This window comes from Hesperophylax consimilis, chromosome 8 (genome assembly GCF_061612785.1).
Source record: "Hesperophylax consimilis isolate HC1 chromosome 8, BYU_Hcon_1.0, whole genome shotgun sequence".
Taxonomy (NCBI): Eukaryota; Metazoa; Arthropoda; class Insecta; order Trichoptera; family Limnephilidae; genus Hesperophylax; species Hesperophylax consimilis.
The window spans coordinates 29,194,554-29,213,472 of NC_142843.1; the positions used below are offsets into that span (position 1 = coordinate 29,194,554).

The window sequence follows — 18,919 nt, forward strand, 5'->3', positions numbered from 1 at the left end:
TTCTATAACTATATATAAGTGAACATTCACAGCGTTTTTGTTTCTAAACCTACCATAAGCGGTGGTAGTCAAAAGGATGCGAAGTGAAAGGTCGCCACATCGGTAGCGGGATTTATATATATATATATATATATATATATATATACACACGGTTTCCGGAAACTCGTAGTACAAGCGGGAAACTGGAGAATCTACACCACATGGGGAACCCAAAAAAACATAAAGTTTTTTGATTTGAGCAATTTCAAAAAAAAAAAAAAAAAACAAAAAAAAATATTTTTCGGCTATTTTAGGGTTAAAGTTTTTTCTGGTGTTTAGGGTTGAATAACAGATGTTTCAACCCTGCAGAGCAGAAATATTTTATGATTACACCGGGTTAAATGAAGGGTGAATTCAAAATAATGCTTCAAATCCGAGTTTCTTCATTTGTTTTACTTTCAAATAGTTTTAATTAGTTGGGTACTTTGATCTTCAGTAATAATTTATAAGAATTTGATTAAAAAAAAAAATAAAAAATAAATAAAAAATCAACTTCAAACTCGATTTACTCGATAACGAAAGCTCAAATAAAAAAAAATATACTACAAAATCGACTCCAAATGTGATGTAGATTCACCAGTTTCCCGCTTGTACTACGAGTTTCCGGACACCCTGTATAACACACCGCATATATATTGGCATCCGTTTCCAAATTTGATAGTTGCAAAACTCTATCCGATCAAAATTTCAAACATATCTTTGTTGCACGCACGAATGTGCCAAAATCAGAATAAATGGAAAATATGATAAAATTAACAATTTTCAAGAAATACGAAATTGATAAAATTGGCAGTTTTAACATAGGTTTCAGTAGCATCGTTAATAGATGTGTTTCTCCCAGATAGAGTAGGAATTCTGAGTTAGAGTCTCGGTCTCAAATGTGTCTCATAATTTTTCTGTTTCATATACTTTCACTTAGAATATTATTAATATTGCATTTTTAGCATCCACACGCCCTGTCTAGACTTTGGTCAGTCGATGGATTAGTAGATATATCTTCAATACAGATTTGAATGGAAACCAATGTCGCTCTTACATGTCTTACTTGCCTGACATCGTATATTGTCATACCAGATCGAAATGAAAATTTCCACAGTTTGGTATTAATTTTAAGCAAAGAATGGTCTGACTTTTGGAACACAAAAAACGTCCACATCGCATTTCTTGTATTTATTTATTCTATTGTCTACCCAGGTGTCGTGGTTTCAATTCCTCGGCTGGCCTACATCATTACACATTACACAAGCAGCATCTTCTGTTTTTAATGATGGCAGTAGGAGATTTCACAAATATTAAGGTTATTTGGAAACCGGGTTGTCTTTATTATCGGACAAACAATCTACAAAAGCTATTATTGAATCTAATGAAATTATTCAACTCAAAAATTATGTCGGTTTCCAGGAGACAGGTGATCCATCAGCCTATCTGAGAGCAGTGCAACTCCCAGTCTTCCCTCATGATGAGTGCGCGCGGATATACAATACCACGCTGACGGTAACCAGACAGATGCTGTGCGCAGGCTTTAGACAAGGAGGAAGAGATGCTTGTGTGGTAAGTGAAATCTATGAAATGGAAAATCTGTGTTGATATTTATGAAGTCGCAAAAAATCTCTGAGCCCTTCACAGATTTTGTAACTTAAATTTTTAGGCCAGCACAATTAAATTGTTTCTTCCATTTCATTTATCAGTGCAATAATATTAAGATTTTGAAAAAAAAAATTATTCTCGGGCAAAACCGGGAAGTAAGTTTATTTTTAAATTAGCATTCTTTACGTAAGTTTCGTCTTTATGAAGCTTTTTCAAACCAAATGAAACAAATTTTTTCTAACTCAGCAAACTTATTTTGTGGCACCATTTTAATTAAAAATTAATAAAATACTTCGTTTTAACCACTTTTATTGTTTATTACCAACATGTTTCATGAGCAACGCTCACTTCTTCAGGGTTTTTGATAAAACTGCTCCCTCGCCCCCTTTCAAATATCCAACGTTGAACACCTTTAGTAGAGATATCTTATTAGTTGATTTTATATCGGTGCTCAATGCGTTGTGTTAGGGGGGATGAACCAGAATTGTCGTTGAGCGAATGTGGTTCTAGTTTTTGGGAGCTCGCATCCCAGGTTTGATGAAAAGCGTGTACTTGATGTTGTGTAGCCACTAGCTGGTTATTTTTTAAGTATGTAGGATAAGTTTGTCTTAGTGAATATTTGGCGACTATCTTAGTTTTATCAAAAACCCTGAAGAAGTGAGCGTTGCTCATGAAACATGTTGGTAATAAACAATAAAAGTGGTTAAAACGAAGTATTTTATTAATTTTTAATTGAAACAAATTTTCTTCCAATCAATCAATATCCACAATTTGCTGTACATTTTCAATCCATCCAAATAACATTCCAAGAATGTGAAAAAATTACCTTAGTATAATTTAACAATGTTACGCATAAAACCTTATAACAGTAAAAAAATATTAAGAAAGGGTATTCTTCAGTAGAAAAACGCCAGATAAAAAGTTTAAATTACTCCATTAGAATCATTAGATTTATTAGTACACAAGTTTAATAACTTTTTATTACAGCACAGCCTTAATAATTTACCTACATATAAATTTAATCATGTAATATAATATAAAGGTAGTTACCTTACTGAAATGAATATCCAGGATTATTTCCAACACGACAATGAAAATATGACGTGTATTCAGTCAAGCATGTTTCATTCGTTTTTACACTTCACTCAAAAAGTATGAAAGGGTCCATTTTATTGTACTCCCTTGGAATAAGATAACCTTTCTCAAAGGTTTTCACTGAAATGTTCTGATATGATTAACCTTGTGCCTTTTGTCTGAATATCACAAAATGACCCGTGTCTACGCGTTATCGTTATCTTTATCTCATTGTTACAGCATCACGTAGAATTTTCAAGTAAAAGAATACATGACGTAATAGAGTTACATTTAAAAATAGTTTGATATGTGATATATTTTCAAAAAATAAAGTTGGACAGAAAAGTAGGGGAAATGAGGGAAGAGGAATCAAAAAGTAATGAAGAAAATAAAGTAGAATAAATTCTAAAAACGAAAAATACAAAAGGAAACGAAAAGGGAAGACGGAAGGGAAATAATGAAAAATCAAAAATCATCCAAAACATTCACCCAATGCATAATCCATCCCTTGACACCCATCTATCCAACAATCCTATGTGGCTATTAGATTGAGCGTAGTAAAGTTTTTTTTAACTCTACCGAAAAATATTATACGGTTTGTATTTAAGTAAATGCTCACAAATCTTAAGTTTTTTGATGAATTTTTGGTATTGATTTATTAAATAAGTGAAAACATACCTTGAGTTCCACTATTTACAGAATTTCTAGTTTAGTTTGTTTTGCATACTGACTGATTTGAACTCAACCTCCTTCCCATCCTTTCTCGTGTTCTAAGTTCTCAAAATGTAGTCCCACTGGTGCACCGACCACACCAAATCAGAAGTCGAGTAGGTAGTACACTTTGTAGTGTATCATTGGCTTCAAATATCCATCCCCATCCCCAATGATGACGCCCTGAGGAAAATTATATGCCTCAGGGACTCCTGTGTATTATAGATCCTACCGGCGCGGCTGCGCCAATTTGGATGCATGTGTAATTGCATTTTCTCTAGGAGTATAAGATTTATCACTTAAAATTCGCGTAGATTCGTTATTAAAATCTATATTTATTAGTTAATAAATACAATTCGATATATCTAAGTAGATAGGCAGTTATTTCTAGTTCGGTAATTGAAAAAGACTGCGATCTGCGCGTGGGCGCTCTTCATACCGCATGAACGGGCTTATTGGGTCCACGGCACACTAGCTCGTCAGCGGCTTCGACCCTACTTGGAGTCATTCGTGAGACACGAATGCCAAACGTTAACAGCCTTACTAATGAAATATCACTCCACTGCCGTTAAACGGTGTTTTTTTACACGTCATGCAAAGACCATGCAGTTAATTTAAAATTATTACCAAAAAACACGTGGGCGCTTCTTTGCGTGTGTTAAAATCGTGTTTTTAATAATAATTTCTTTTTGAATAGCCAATTCACTATTCAATATATTTAATATTACTTGTGTTATTTTTGTCAGTTTTAATCCATTAACAATTTCATATTGTGTTATTTCCTACTAATTGTGTTTTTATGACTTTTACCGCGAGAATTTAATAAAATTTCCATAAAAGTGATGTGTTTCAATAACATAAATGCCTTATGCATGAGAAGGTAACAAAAAAATTATAAAAATATCTATTACAAAATGGATCCAAAATGTCTGATTTTTTGATTATTCGATGAGAATTGTTATTATAATATTTAATCATTTTTAATTGTACGAACGAGATAATGAGTGAAGTGACAGTTAATAAATACTTTAAATAAAAAGAGTATGTTATTTGAATTTTTAATTCTTTGAAAGTTTTTCGATGTTTTGATAAAAATATACATTTTTTTTTTTTTACTTTTTTCATGTTAAATTAAAACATTGCAATTTTTAAACATTGACGTATATTGCAAATACAAAAATTTTAAAGGTAATTATGTCTTGTTTCCAAATTAGTATTTGTTTTACGACATCCTTAAAATTAAGAAAAATATAAAACATTTAATATACCTAGAAAAATTCCTAAATTCGATGATAAATTATTATAATTTGAAATTTATATAATAGATAAACTATATCCTTTGACTGAAAAAGCTCGGTGTACATCATATGTATCTTTCCAAGAACTATTTTATGTCAGTTTCTATTTTACGTTTTAATTAGTAATGTTTTCACATACACGGTCGTTTATCAATTGAATAAAATTTTCACCAAGTTTTTAGTAAGACCGTTATAGGCCAGTGCAATTAGCGATTCGCGATCGAAGTAATTCCGGTAGTCCCAATTTTTTTATATGTTATATAAACTGATCTCCTGATGTAAAATCTGAATTTCCGACCTTGGCACACCTGTGCTCGCGCCGCCATTTTGAAAAAACTGGCTGAAATCGGGCCAAAATCTAGTTTTTCCCAAATATCTCATTTCCAATGCAAATTTCGGCTAAAGTATTTTAACAAGTATAATAGAACATAAAATAATCTACAACTTTTTTACAAAAAAGTTTCTTTTATCTCTAATAGGTACCGAGGTAGAAAGTCGTAAAGGTGCGTATATTTTTGAAAAAACAAGTTTTTTGCGCGACTTAGTTTGGTTTTTTATAAATACCTCGATTCCAGTACAATTTTGTGAAAAATTTATTGATAATAATTTTGTAGAAAATAAAATTTCGTTAAAGAAATAGGTATATAATTTATATTTTTTATCTCTATTACGTATCCAAACTCTAATCCACCAAAACTAGGCCAAAAATTGAAACAGAGGTTAGGTGTTTTAAACTTGGCATTCCTTGATTTTATTTTTCTTTAACAATTATTGTTCTAAGAACATATACGTTGACAACAATCGTCATGCCTGTGTCAGACCTAGATATAAATATAGTAGATAGACTATTTCAGCATATCGGTCGCCATACATTCCCAATGGGAAGACCACTAAAATTGGCCAAGCCACTACATTTGTGCTCGCAGCTTGGTCTGACATGCCTATCAACGTAATCACAACATACATTTAAGATTATTAATACAATTAAGATGATGAGGTACATAAAAAAGATAAAAAATTGGTATTTTCGTAAAATTAACATTTATTGACATTCTTTTCTTTATTAGTTAAGTTGTCAGCATAACAAAAAATAAAAGTAATGGTAGATCAGTTTAGACAGAAATACGAGCACTTGACTATAGTTTCTTACTTCTGGCCCTGAATAGCTTCTTCATCTGTCTCATCACCCAAATTTGTGGCGACTGGGTCATCATATTCCTCGTCATCGTCATCAACAAAGGCTTCTATAGCATTCTCGCAGGAGTTGCCATTGCAATGAATGCAGAGTAAGGAACATTTCAAACCCGACTTTCTGCAGGTGCACTTTTCAGCGCAACCTTTTTTACAGCTTCCTTCAACATTGTTACTGGAGTAAGTAACCCAACAGCATCCTTTTTCCACCCCATTCAGTCGGATCTTTATCGTGACCAAGCCAAGTCTGCACTTGCAAGTATGTTCTTGAAACGTGTTGCTGGAGTGCATCTTTGGTGGGTGGTAGCCTGGATAAATTGAATTTGTTCTTTTTTACTCCTTTGACAAAAATGATGTACCTTAAATTTTCCAAATTTGATTTCTCGTTGCCGCCATACAAAAGTGCAAATAGTTGTTCGGCAGCCAAAGTGATTGTTTCTGTCTTTGCTTTTGGGTCTTGAAATACACGAACAAGTTCATTCACTGAGTGGTTCTTGAGAAGAATATTACAAAATTTGTGTTTGCCTTGACCGAACGGAGCTCCAGTTGTATCGCAACCACTTATGGCATGAAGGAATAAAATGTTTTCAACGTGTTTAAAACATTTGTTCGAGTACAACGCGTTAGGTGATTTATTTTTTCCAACTTTTTGGTAATATACGTTGGGAGGTGAGAGAGCTGTGAGGAGTACCAGCAGATCAATATCATGACCAACGATTATGACTACATCATGTTGAAATGACAATGAATTTGCTGTGTTCACTATGAGAACGTCAGCATCCTCTTCAGCTTGTACTGTCGTTATGTGGGATCGTGCAAATGAGGTTCTGAGTAGTGAAACAAAACGAGACTTGTTCTTCTCATTTCCCAGAAACTTTTCCTGTGGCACTTGTGGGTGCATGCTTTCAAAAAACAAAACTTCAGCAGAGGTTGTAACTCTGGCACGCCGTGCTTTTTCCACCCCTTTAGTGCTTTTCTTTTCCATAGAATCTGGGTATCCATCGAATACCCCTACTGCTTTGGATCCATAATGATTTTGTACATACCTGACATATTGCTGGAAAATTACTGAAAAAGGTTGAGCACGACCCCATACCACTTTGTGCAGTAAATATCCTCCATCAATTACGTGTATTTTACTGCTTCCCAGTTCTGTATTATTTGGTAGAGGGTTGAATGATGAATAAAATATAGACTTCGTTCCTTTGCGCATGCCTTCCTCTGAGGAAAGAGACAATGGTACAGGAGAGAGTTCATATTGAATAGCATTAATGGATCTATTGCCATAGTCACACCCTGATTTTTGACACTGCTGGTCACCGCCGCAAGAGAAACTATCGCATCATTACGTTTTAAGTGTAGGTTTCCAAAGTTCTGGTTGATAACTTTAGACATAGCTAATTTCCCCATCTTTTCAGCCATGTGACAAGTGACTTTGCTATCCCCGATTGTGCCTCTGCTAATAGACATAATCACGTTTGTTTTAGGAAATGGTTCATGGCAAGCAAACCAATCAATGAGAGTTTGAACGTCTCGATCATCCCTCCTAATTCTTGTAGGCCTCATCTCTACATGTTGCTCTGACGTTTCTGATTCAATCCCACAGAATGACTCGATACCCTCACAAATGTTATGCAGATAAACGAATCCAGCAGTCCAACGAAGGATGGAACTGTCTGTGAAGGGAACCGGAGGGGAGGAGTAGAAGGGTGGGGGGGTAGCCCCCCCATACCGAAGTGCCCTCTACTAAATTTGTAGATGTATGTATTTAAAAATGCAAACAAAAATCTAATAACGTGATAATAAACCGTGATTGATTTTCTGTGCGTACCTACCTAGATTTGTTTATTCTTTATATCGGTAAAAAAAACTATATAAACATAAAAACTCCACAGCCTTTTTAAAATTTTATGTTCTACATAATTGGTATCAATAAAATTTTCATGAAATTCCACTGGAAACGAGGTATTTATAAAAAACCAAACCTAGTCGCGCAAAAAACTTGTTTTTTCAAAAATATACGGACCTTTACGACTTTCTACCTCGGTACCTATTAGAGATAGAAGAAATTTGTTTTCACAAAAGTTGTAGGTCATTTTATGTTCTATTATACTTGTTAAAATACTTTAGCCGAAATTTGCATTGGAAATGAGATATTTGGGAAAAACTAGATTTTGGCCCGATTTCGGCCAGTTTTTTCAAAATGGCGGCGCGAGCACAGGTGCGCCAAGGTCGGAAACTCAGATTTTACATCAGGAGATCAGTTTATATAATATATAAAAAAATTGGGACTACCGGAATTACTTCGATCGCGACCCCCTTTTTGGCGCTAATTGCACTGGCCTATTAATGTTGTATAAAATGACGTACAGACTTTCAGTCCGGCTTCTAAGTTTTTTAACCACAGGCAAAACGAGAAAAAACAGTGTGATCAAAAATATTCATGAAAATTTGTTTGGTTTTAGCTGGATTCCGGGGGGCCCCTTGTGAACGGGGGAATCCTGCAGGGGGTCGTCTCGTGGGGCTATGGATGTGCCCGGGGGCTCCACCCTGGAGTCTTTACGGACATAACAGCTCCCAACGTACGAGAGTGGTTACGACAGAATATTCACAAGTGAAAACAAACATAACACGAGCATTAGAAGTAAAATAAAATGACCCATACTGAAAATTATTATTTTCCATCTCCTCCTCGTGGTTCACTTTTTTGTAAGATCACCCAAACCTTCTTTAAAAATTTATTAAAAAATCTACAAGTTTTCTATTTTTAAACAAAAAATTGCTAAAGTCCATCATTCTTACATTTTTTATCAGTAAATTTTGATTTATAAACAGCTATCAAATAATTAAATTCCTTCTCAGAAAAGCACCCTTTCTACCTAATTACAAAATTTATTCCAATTTAAATTGTGTTTTATTAAAAATATTACCTTTTCCCCCATTTGCTTGAACGTTAATCAAGTAAAACAATTTTAATCCTCATTAACAAAATGGTAAAGGTATTTAATTAAAATTATAATGTTGGTAGCTGTATAAGCATATAAAATAAAAACCCTAACTGGTAAGTACTTTGTGGCTATTTTCTGGGAGGCAGGTATTTATGGCAGGGAGGCAGGTGTGTAAATGTATTATTAAAATAACTTCTATCTGGAGTTATTTAAAGAACACAGTGGAATTTTTAAAATATATTCTTTTAAGACATGTAGTATACCAGATTGTTCTTATACCATTTGAAAATAAGACTAATTTATCTACGACTGCAAGACGTGATGCCTAGCCTAAATAATAAATTTTTGAACCAACCTTTGGATCGTCGCGACACCGGCGCTAGGAAAAAGTACCTGAACTAAAATGATACGTGAAACTCCTGAACGTGAACACTTCGCAAGGAGACGGGCCTTATGAAAAGACTTCCAGACGTCAAGACATCGAAAATCACGACCGAGTATGTACCACACTTTAAACGACCGAGAAACAAATCTACGTAGGAACCGGTGGATTTTGATTGTAGCGCATTGCTGAAGATGATTTTACGACATGATTTTATGACATTTACGACACGTATTATTTTCACGCGTTTTGCAAGCTCGAGGTGTTGTCAAATCTTAAAAGACAAGCGTAAACCACATAAATATAATAAACCCACATTAAACTTAATTTCGATTTTTTCCCGACTGTAAAACATGATACCTCTAAATTCGTCATTACAAATTTCAAAAACACTTATATATCTTTATTTTTTTTAATATGCAAAAAAAACATTGTTTAATACCAATTTACTTAAATGTATTATATTATTCTTACTAAATTTTTCCAGTACAATTATCAATATATAACCCAAATAAATAATCAAAAATAAATATGTATTAATCATTACATTTATTTGTTTAATTAAAAAATTGTACATTAAAATAAAATCTTAGCCTCTCATCTTATTTTATTATATTTATGCGGAGATGTACATCTTTACAATTACTAGTAAATAAATAAAAATACATATAAACTTAATGTAATATTGAAAATATAAGCGTACAAAATGATCACAAAAATATATTCTACAGTTATCTTATAGCTGGGCAGTACGCTAACATTCTACTGACTAAATAAGTATTACAAAGTACCCTCGTGTTGGCTTATCAACCACAACCATAGAGTGAGCATGTTACCATACTCATAATGACAAAATAACAACAAATAAATTAAACTAGTTAAATACTAACAGTATATAATAAAAATAAGTTAACAAATATAAGTACATAATAGTAAACAAATAATAATAACTCCACTACAATTTTATTATCTTCAAGAAACTGAAACAATTTGATTTCTTTTAAAAAGTCAGGGATTTAGCAAACCCTTTTCAATTTATTTTCATAGCCGGGTACTAACGAATGGCAACAAAAAAAATATTGTTATTTTAAAATAATTAAGAAAAACCGGCCATCATTGAAAAGGGGGGGAAAACCAAAATCTGAACAACAACAGATTTTATACGAAAATCGGTTTTTACCGAAAATATCAATGAAGCACTTTACTTCATAAAAATAAAAAATAAGACAGTAAAATCATGTAAACGAATCGTCTCAACGGCATAAACGCAGTTTGATAATGGCCTTGAACGCCAAAATAGCTGTTACAGTTATAAAAATTAGAATACTTCCAGTACTTAATAATAATATTAATCAATTTGATTTACTTTATACAGGGTATTCGGGGCTTACTTTGGGGGTTTATTTTACACGACAGTACATTGACAAGTAAAATAGGAAAAAAAACTTTTTTCGAAATTCCACCGTTTTAAGGTAATTTTTAGGCTAAACAGAATTGCTTGCATCGGAAAATAAATATTCTTGCATGGAAAAATGTGTGGGAAATTATACTTTGGAAATTCGAAGAAAAGTTATTAATTTTTTTTTTACTCCTACCATTACCTTGTTAAGTTAGCGCACTTTACCCCCGGACGCCCTCCATATACTTTACATTATAGGTATCCCATATAAATAAAAATCGAATATGTTTATCCGAGACACTATCTAGGTTACAAACCAATTCATTAAAAATGTGTTATTATTTAAAACGGTAGCTGCCAAAAAATCTGTTATAAATCAGTTGCAAGCTGATATTGTAAATATTGAATTTAGAATATGAGATCGACAAATATAACGTGTAATAACTAGGTCCCAATACCTAGGTAAAGATAAGAGATCTTGGGTTCGATTCCTAGTTGTTCCATGTTTTGTTTAAATTTGGTAGTATTATCTTCTTCTTCAATGATTTACTTTAAATTAAAAATATATATTTTTAAATGGTTCAATCTCTACATTTTTCGAAATAGGTATTTCCATTGTGACCACCGCCACTAACTAAAATACGCACTTTAAATATGACGCCAGTTAATGATAACACAGATGTCATTTTAATGTCTTTAGTACGTACATGTTATATTAATTTGACCAGGTAATTATTGCCTGCAAATGACAATATTAAACTGCCATTCTGTGATATTGTCAGTTGTGCCAGAAATTCTAAATAGACTTGTCTCACGCCTAGACACTCCGCGCCACGCATTGTTCGGGATATTAACTATTATCTCTTTATCTGCTTCAGAATTACACAATAAATTAGCTAAATGATTACCTTATTAATGAAATAGAGAAGTGCGCGTATTCTGTAACACATGTGCAAGTTATAAATAGTCAGAATGAAAAGTATTGTGTTTCTGTCGTGTTATTTAGTGGCAGTTTTTTTGTTTAGGTAAAGTAAGTTTATAATATTATCCGTTGAAAACATAGCGGATTTATTTGGAGTAATAATATATAACTATGATACTTTATAGGAGAGCGACATGGAAGAATTGTAGGAGGTGGTCTAGTTGAAATCAAGGATGCCCCTTTCATTGTGAGTAAAGTTCATATCTATCATAAATTTCATATGGCGACACAAGACTCGGGGAATAACTGGGGTTTGCTCGAGGCTCACATTTTAATTAATTCTGACAAATTTGTAAGAATTATGTATTGTTTTTCCAAAGCAATCCTTACGGATGTAAGTTATTTATATTTAAGATTGATAAAAACAGCACCTTAACATTAAAATATTTTATGTAAAACGATTTGAAAATTTTGTACTTAAAACTTTTTTCAACTTTAAAATTAGCTGCAAGCTCCAGATTTTATATTTTTAGACTGTGAATTAGTAACTTCCCGAAATCCAATCGAACTTAACCCATCCCTCTCCTACCTACCGAATAAACCTAAAATAGCGAAACGTTTTTTTTATTTTTTATATATACAATAATATTATTATTGGGTTTATAAAAACAGTTTATTTTTAAACAAGTTCTGCTGTGTAATTATTATTACGCGTGACAGCTGTTTCGCCCTCTGAAGGCATTATCAAACTGTGGGTAGCCCACTTACAGACGATACATTTATATTATTTCTAGGTAGGTATTTTAATTTCATTTACTGATTTCTTAATTGATTTCTAAGTAAAATATTAAAAATTATTAATGGTTATTACCCCAGCAAAGTTTCCCCAATTAGTGTAATGTTTAAATTTGACTGAATGTCTTTATGTTAGTTATTCCCAAACGATGACTCATAGGGTTATTTTAATAGCATAATTAAGTACTTCATAGTGCACTCATATTTGCATTAGGTTTGAAGATATCTAGTAGGGGTGAACGAATTATATTTGTTTGTTCATTAATTAGAATAGCTTTCGGATTATTAGAGTTTTTGTTAATTTCTAACTGCTCTAAAAGATTCAGTTTACGGCCTTTATTTTGTACGTGTAACGGAGTTGGTTTATTATTATCATTAAGTGAGTGATTTTCATCTAGGAGATGTTTGGCGAATTGAGATTGTATTTTATTATTATTTTTAAAAATAAACTGTTTTTATAAACCCAATAATAATATTATTGTATATATAAAAAATAAAAAAATAAAATGGAGTTCTACAAATTAAACTTAATAACAATAAATATAGCGAAACGTATTCAAAAGGTTGAATATCGATCAGTACCCATATTAAAATTCACAGATACGAGCAGGTTTATGCGTCAACTTAGTAATCTTCCACGAAATTTAATACGTATACATAATATTATACATGATATTTTGCTCGCTCTTCTCGTGTTTTCCAAACATATAATATGTTCACCGTCTTTCAAAAGTACGTGCGAGAAATTGTATTTAAACCTTGCTATTGAAACATTACGTAGGAAAGTTCGACACGCGACTGTGCTGTAACTTCGTGGTTTATTAGTTCGCCTAGGTTAATTCTAACTTATTTCCAGCTTTATTCCGCGCTTCACGTGGTGTCACGTTCAGTGACTTTCACAAATCTACACTTACGGGGAATTGACGGTACTGATCAATTTCGTTTACCCTGTAATTGGAGCAATCTCAACTGCTTCGGCAGGATAAAATGGTTGAGTTCGATATTATAATTAATTTTTTTCTTTAAACAATTTTCAATCTAGCGACAATAGATTAAGACCATTAAATAAAACCATCAATAGTTACATACTAATACTTGCCTAATAATAAGGTACTTGGTTCATTATATTACACTCCGTATTTCTGGCAATACCAATTAATTTGGCCGAACAAAATTGATGATTTTCTACATTTAACAAAAGGCACAATAAAAAATGTTGCCCTCAGTAGTGCTGCAAAACATTAATATTTTATGAATCTATTAAATAAAAATTAATTCTCTAAAAACTAAAAATTTAAGGGCCCTTTTATAATTTTTTTAGCAATCCGAACTGATTCACCAGAGTAAAATGGTTGAAAACAAAACAAGAAGAAAAATAAGCATTCTTCATTAATGGAAAAATATTAACCCTTTCCGAATCTATTGTAAAAAAGTATTAGTGGGTAATTACCTGCGTACCCAGTCATCGAAATTTGCGTATTATTCTTTAAAAAAGGTTCCTAGTTTTTACTCCGTAGGAATTTTTTAAATTTTATTTTCCCCGTCCAATAGAACTGAAATCACCACGCGGTGGCTAGAGCCATTTACTAAAGCTATCTACGTACTTGAAGGGGTAGTAAGGAATGAAACATTCATTACATGATCTTTAAAACTAATACCAGTAAATTTGTGATTTTCTAATAAAAAGTTGAACAATCTAACTAACCATGATGTCGGCAAAGACAATTGTTTTTTTTGTGTTTGAATGAAAATAAATTATATAAAATGAGCATCTTACCAAATACCGTATAATATTAATAATACCTCCAACTTCTGACATTGCCCATACATTCTGATGGCAACATGCTACACTAGCGCCTCCTAACGGTATGAGTTGTGCGCCTTGGATTTATTTCATACATTCAATGCATTTGGTGTGAAATATAAAATTATTTATGTTATGTCAATCAATTACAGAAATCTAAAAAAAATAGATAACTGTTTTTTTTGCTCATCCATAAAAAATATTAATGTGGCTATTTACTTTTATGGTTCAGGTAATAAAATACTTTTAGTGTAAAATGTAATCGTCAGAAATTTTCCAAAAAAAATTCAATAAAATATTTAATAATTTCAATAAAAAATATACTACATATCAATATATTTAATAATTCAAAACACATTTTCCAAAAATGTGTTTTGAACATCAACATTGACGATTATTTATAACATTAATATGAACACACAATGCAACAAAGAACTAACACTGCTTAGCTGAATTAGCCTCAATTTTTTGTAATTATATTTATCATGGTATCATCCACTTTTTATGTAATAATAATAATAAATAATAATAATAATACTTGGATAACTTGTATAGCGCCGTTTTTGTGCAAAAACACCTCAAGGGCAATACAATAATCAAGAATATACAATTTGCCCGTATTGAACTCATATTATATTTCGCCAACGAACTTAACAACGTTTTTTGGAATCCTGAAAATAACTTGGTAGGGTTTTTTTGTTTGTAATTATGACATCCGTAAACTGCAAAAACAGAACTTACTATTTATTATTAAAACACTGCCACCAAGTACTAAATAAATTAAATTTGCCGCCATTAAAAGGAATATGCCTCACTATCGCCTCTAGGGTCTTGAGTTGTTGATATTGCCACTATTTCGCTAGAGCTGGACGTATTATTTATTAAATCTTATTATTCACTTATTCGAATGTTCTAAAATCTAAGATTAAAAATTATCTTGTGTACTCAAAATGTTTTAAGTAAAACTGACAGCGTATTGAGCAAAAACCCAAACCCATGTGAATACGCGCGTCAGCTCATACATGAAAGGATTCCAGCATGTAATGTTTTTACCCATGTCTGAAAATGTCTGAAAACAATATATCTAGGGTGTCCGGGAGTAAAATGCGATTGCTTAGGTGGGTGATTCTACATGATTTTAGTAGAAAAAAGGTAATAACAATAAAATAATAAAGGTAGAAATTCCATTGTTTTGTGGTAGTTTTTAGGTTAAAAAGTAAAATTGTTTGTTTGGGAATATAAATATTCCTCTATGGAAAAATATTTTTGTATTGAAAAATAAACATTGGAATTTGGAAAAAAGTTTATTACCTTTTTTACTGCACGGACTATCAATGTTAGGTGTGTAAATTGAGATAAAAGGGGGGGGGGGGCGCCGCTGCGCGCTTTGCGTCGACGCGACTTGCAGTAAGTAGTAGATGTGAGTGAACGACATTGGAAACATTTGTGCACGCGGTTTCATACAAATCTATTCACAATAATTTGATAGCTTATAGCCCATCTCCCTACTAACTATTTACTATTAATACAAAATTATATAATAATCCATTATTACGCGATTTCAGAGAATTGAGATCGGAGAATGGACCGCCAAATAAAACTGTTACACACATACACACATTCCTTGCTTCATTAACAGTCGTACATCGTATCTTATAAACTCTTCTGTCATTATGACTCTCAACGTAGCTCGACTAAAGTATTTGAATCATTTTTAAATGTGGAAGGCTAAAATACGGAAATATAAATATATCACCAAAAACGGCTAAAGCTAATTTTATACATCGTTTCAATTCTTACAATTCTAAGGTCTTACACCAGGCGATACCGAAAATATCTTCCACTCGGGAACGTTCCGAAATATACTGTTTATTGTTATTAATTAAAACATTGTGAAATAACGCAACTTTACAAATGTGTTGATCATCGGCCTGGAGTAATTAGCAAATATTCATCTCCACCACCCACCGTGTCGAGCATTTCACTGGAGAGCCAATAAGATCCCTGATCTTCATCACCAGGTGACCAATACATCACTGAGCGCATATGAACATGAATATATATATATATAATATATATATATATATATTTATATGAATATATATATATATAATATATATATATATATATTCATATAAATATATATATATATATTTGATTTTTTTAAATTTAAATTTATTTTATTTCATCAAAAAAATTACAGAATATATCATTAGTAAGTAAAATACCTATATGTAAGTTAGTAACAATTACATTGTTGAAAAACTAAAAATTAATCTTGCAATAATAGAACAGTTTCTAATAGAAGAAAAAGTAAATATGTATGAGTGTTATAAAGATATGGCATAATATACTATATTTCAAGTTGTGCATAGCCTGCCTCACTAGTCGAACCAGTGTCTAGGCAGATTTTTTTTAAATTATTTGTCGCATTTTGTCTATGGTTTACTTATAAATGTTTAATATAGGTTCCTGTACAGCAATACATTATTTTAGGTTACATTTTTATTAGCATATACACAATACAAATACAGCAAGTTTTAAACTATCAATGACAAGGCGTTTGGTTAGGTTACATTATTGTTTAGATATACACAATACAAATACAGCAAGTTTTAAACTATCAATGACAAGGCGTTTGGTTAGGTTACATTATTGTTTGCATATACACAATACAAATACACCAAGTTTTATCACCATACATACTACAATAACTGTCAGTGACAAGGCGTTTGGGTGAGGGCACCAGTATATGGTCGATCATTTGAATAAATCCAAATTTTAATATTTTTTTAAAACTCTTTCTGTGTTTGACTCAGTTAAATATTTTCTGGGAGCATGTTGAATATTTTTGTGGCGAAATATCTAAAGCTACGTTATTGTCTCTACCTACCGTTACACAGAGATTTGGTGACCCCGACGTAATTGATTACTCACAAATCAAGCAAAATTTACCTAAGCACGCCGGGAATCATCGACCACGGAGGACGTTTTGATCGTGACATGTCTTCCTAGGACGTCCCCGAGTTCTTCTGCCACTCTCCTTACACTCCATTCATCGATCTCCCACCTCCCCTGTATATATTATCTAGAGTTTTTCTTATTCCAGGTGGCTCTAGAGTACGCCAGCCGTCACATCTGTGGCGGAGCTGTCCTTAGTGAACAGTGGGCGGTGACGGCCGCCCACTGCTTCGGGCAGAGAGTGTTCCGCCGGGACCTCGCGCTGGTGAGGGCGGGCAGCGCCGCCCGGGGCAAGGGTGGGATGGAGCACCACGTGAGGCGGGTACTCAAACACCCATCCTTCGATTACCAACTCGTGGACAATGATGTCGCCATGATGCAGGTTATTTTTTTAATTATTTACACCTCCTAAGACTTCGTATTTCTGTACTTTGAATATGGTTCAAGTTGGGGTCGCCCGAGTAAGACTTGGAACTGTAAAGTGAGTCAAATTATAATTGAGTGGGCCATGGAAAGAGTTAGAATATTATATGAAAGGTTATCTGAAATGCGAATGAAGTAAGGAGTGTGTGTCAAAGCAGAGTTGTGTGGCAGCCAATCCAGAGCCGGTCCTGTGCAGACGCAAATGCAGTAGTCCGCTCAGGTGCCGACTCTTAAAGGCATACACACAAGGAGCCAAAGCGCTGATAATAACCTAACAATTAATAGAGCACCTTTGAAGTTTTGACTAGAACTAAAAACTAAAACGTAAAAAAATCACCGGAGACCAAAATTTCAATAACATTTTTTACTCCAAATAATGTAATAAATTACTGATTAAAATACGTTCCTTAACAACCTGTATAAAGAAGAGTGTCTGTAGCGGACAAATTTGATTTTTATACAGATCTATAGTTTTATTCCTGATGAAATTTTACAAAGGTATCCTTCTAAACAAAAGGAAGGTTACTGTTTATATTTGATTTTGAAAACCTATTTGTAAAGCTTGGGCAACTCTGGACCTTCAGCTAGTATATGCACTATTAAATTTGTGCCTTTTTTGGCTTCACAAAATATAATAATGGATTTACTACCAAATCATTCGCAAATATCAAATTTGAAATATTACACTATTCAAAAGCACTTGTATGTTAGACAAAAATAGTGCTTTAAAATGTGTAATTGGATATGTAGATAGAAACCGCAACTTTTCCTTTAGCGATTAATTTTTTGTAACTTCTAATAAATTTGACTACTTTCAAAGACGGGTTGAGTTCCAAAGAGAAATGAGGCATTTAAAGTTATCGGTTTTATTGTGACTCACAAAACATTTTGATCTTAATCGTATGTCAACGGAATAACTTTGAAATACGTTTTCCCCAAAAAAACTTTATGGAATAATAATTGAACTCCAATTTTATTTCAGAAAACAGAGCAAACATTATTTTTTTATTTTTTTTTTATTAGTTTTTTGTATACATACATATGTAACATAATCATGAGTAATTAAGCCTGCAACATTGATTAAAAAACTGTAAAAACACATATATGTATACAATATATAACCTTTACGAGAGTTAAAATACTCGCGTGTAAAGGCGGGAACATAGAGAAGTTTATTAAAAATTAAAATTAAAAGTTAAAAAATTATAACACAATATATACGTGCATAGATAAAAAATAATAATATTTATAAATATATAATAAAAAATAAATTTAAAAAAAAAGAAACTGTCAATTTAATATTCTTAATATTAACAGCATATTTACATATGCTCATATTTTATCATAGTTGAACTTGTAAAGTTTAGAAGGCACAAGCGTTTTTT

General features: G+C 32.5%; 2 protein-coding genes across 3 annotated transcripts in view; one reads left to right on the forward strand and one right to left on the reverse strand.

Annotated features, from left to right (window-relative positions):
* The window catches only part of Epac (Exchange protein directly activated by cAMP), a 524,699-nt gene that overhangs the window by 393,841 nt on the left and 111,939 nt on the right, over positions 1 to 18,919 (reverse strand). The window lies entirely within an intron of this gene.
* Positions 1 to 18,919, forward strand: part of LOC149421831 (transmembrane protease serine 9-like) — a 102,965-nt gene that overhangs the window by 30,183 nt on the left and 53,863 nt on the right. The window contains exons 3-5 of the mRNA XM_089634689.1: positions 1,441 to 1,590; positions 8,366 to 8,482; positions 17,260 to 17,493. Coding sequence (XP_089490815.1) covers positions 1,441 to 1,590; positions 8,366 to 8,482; positions 17,260 to 17,493 — 501 coding nt within the window. The remainder of the gene's footprint in view (positions 1 to 1,440; positions 1,591 to 8,365; positions 8,483 to 17,259; positions 17,494 to 18,919) is intronic.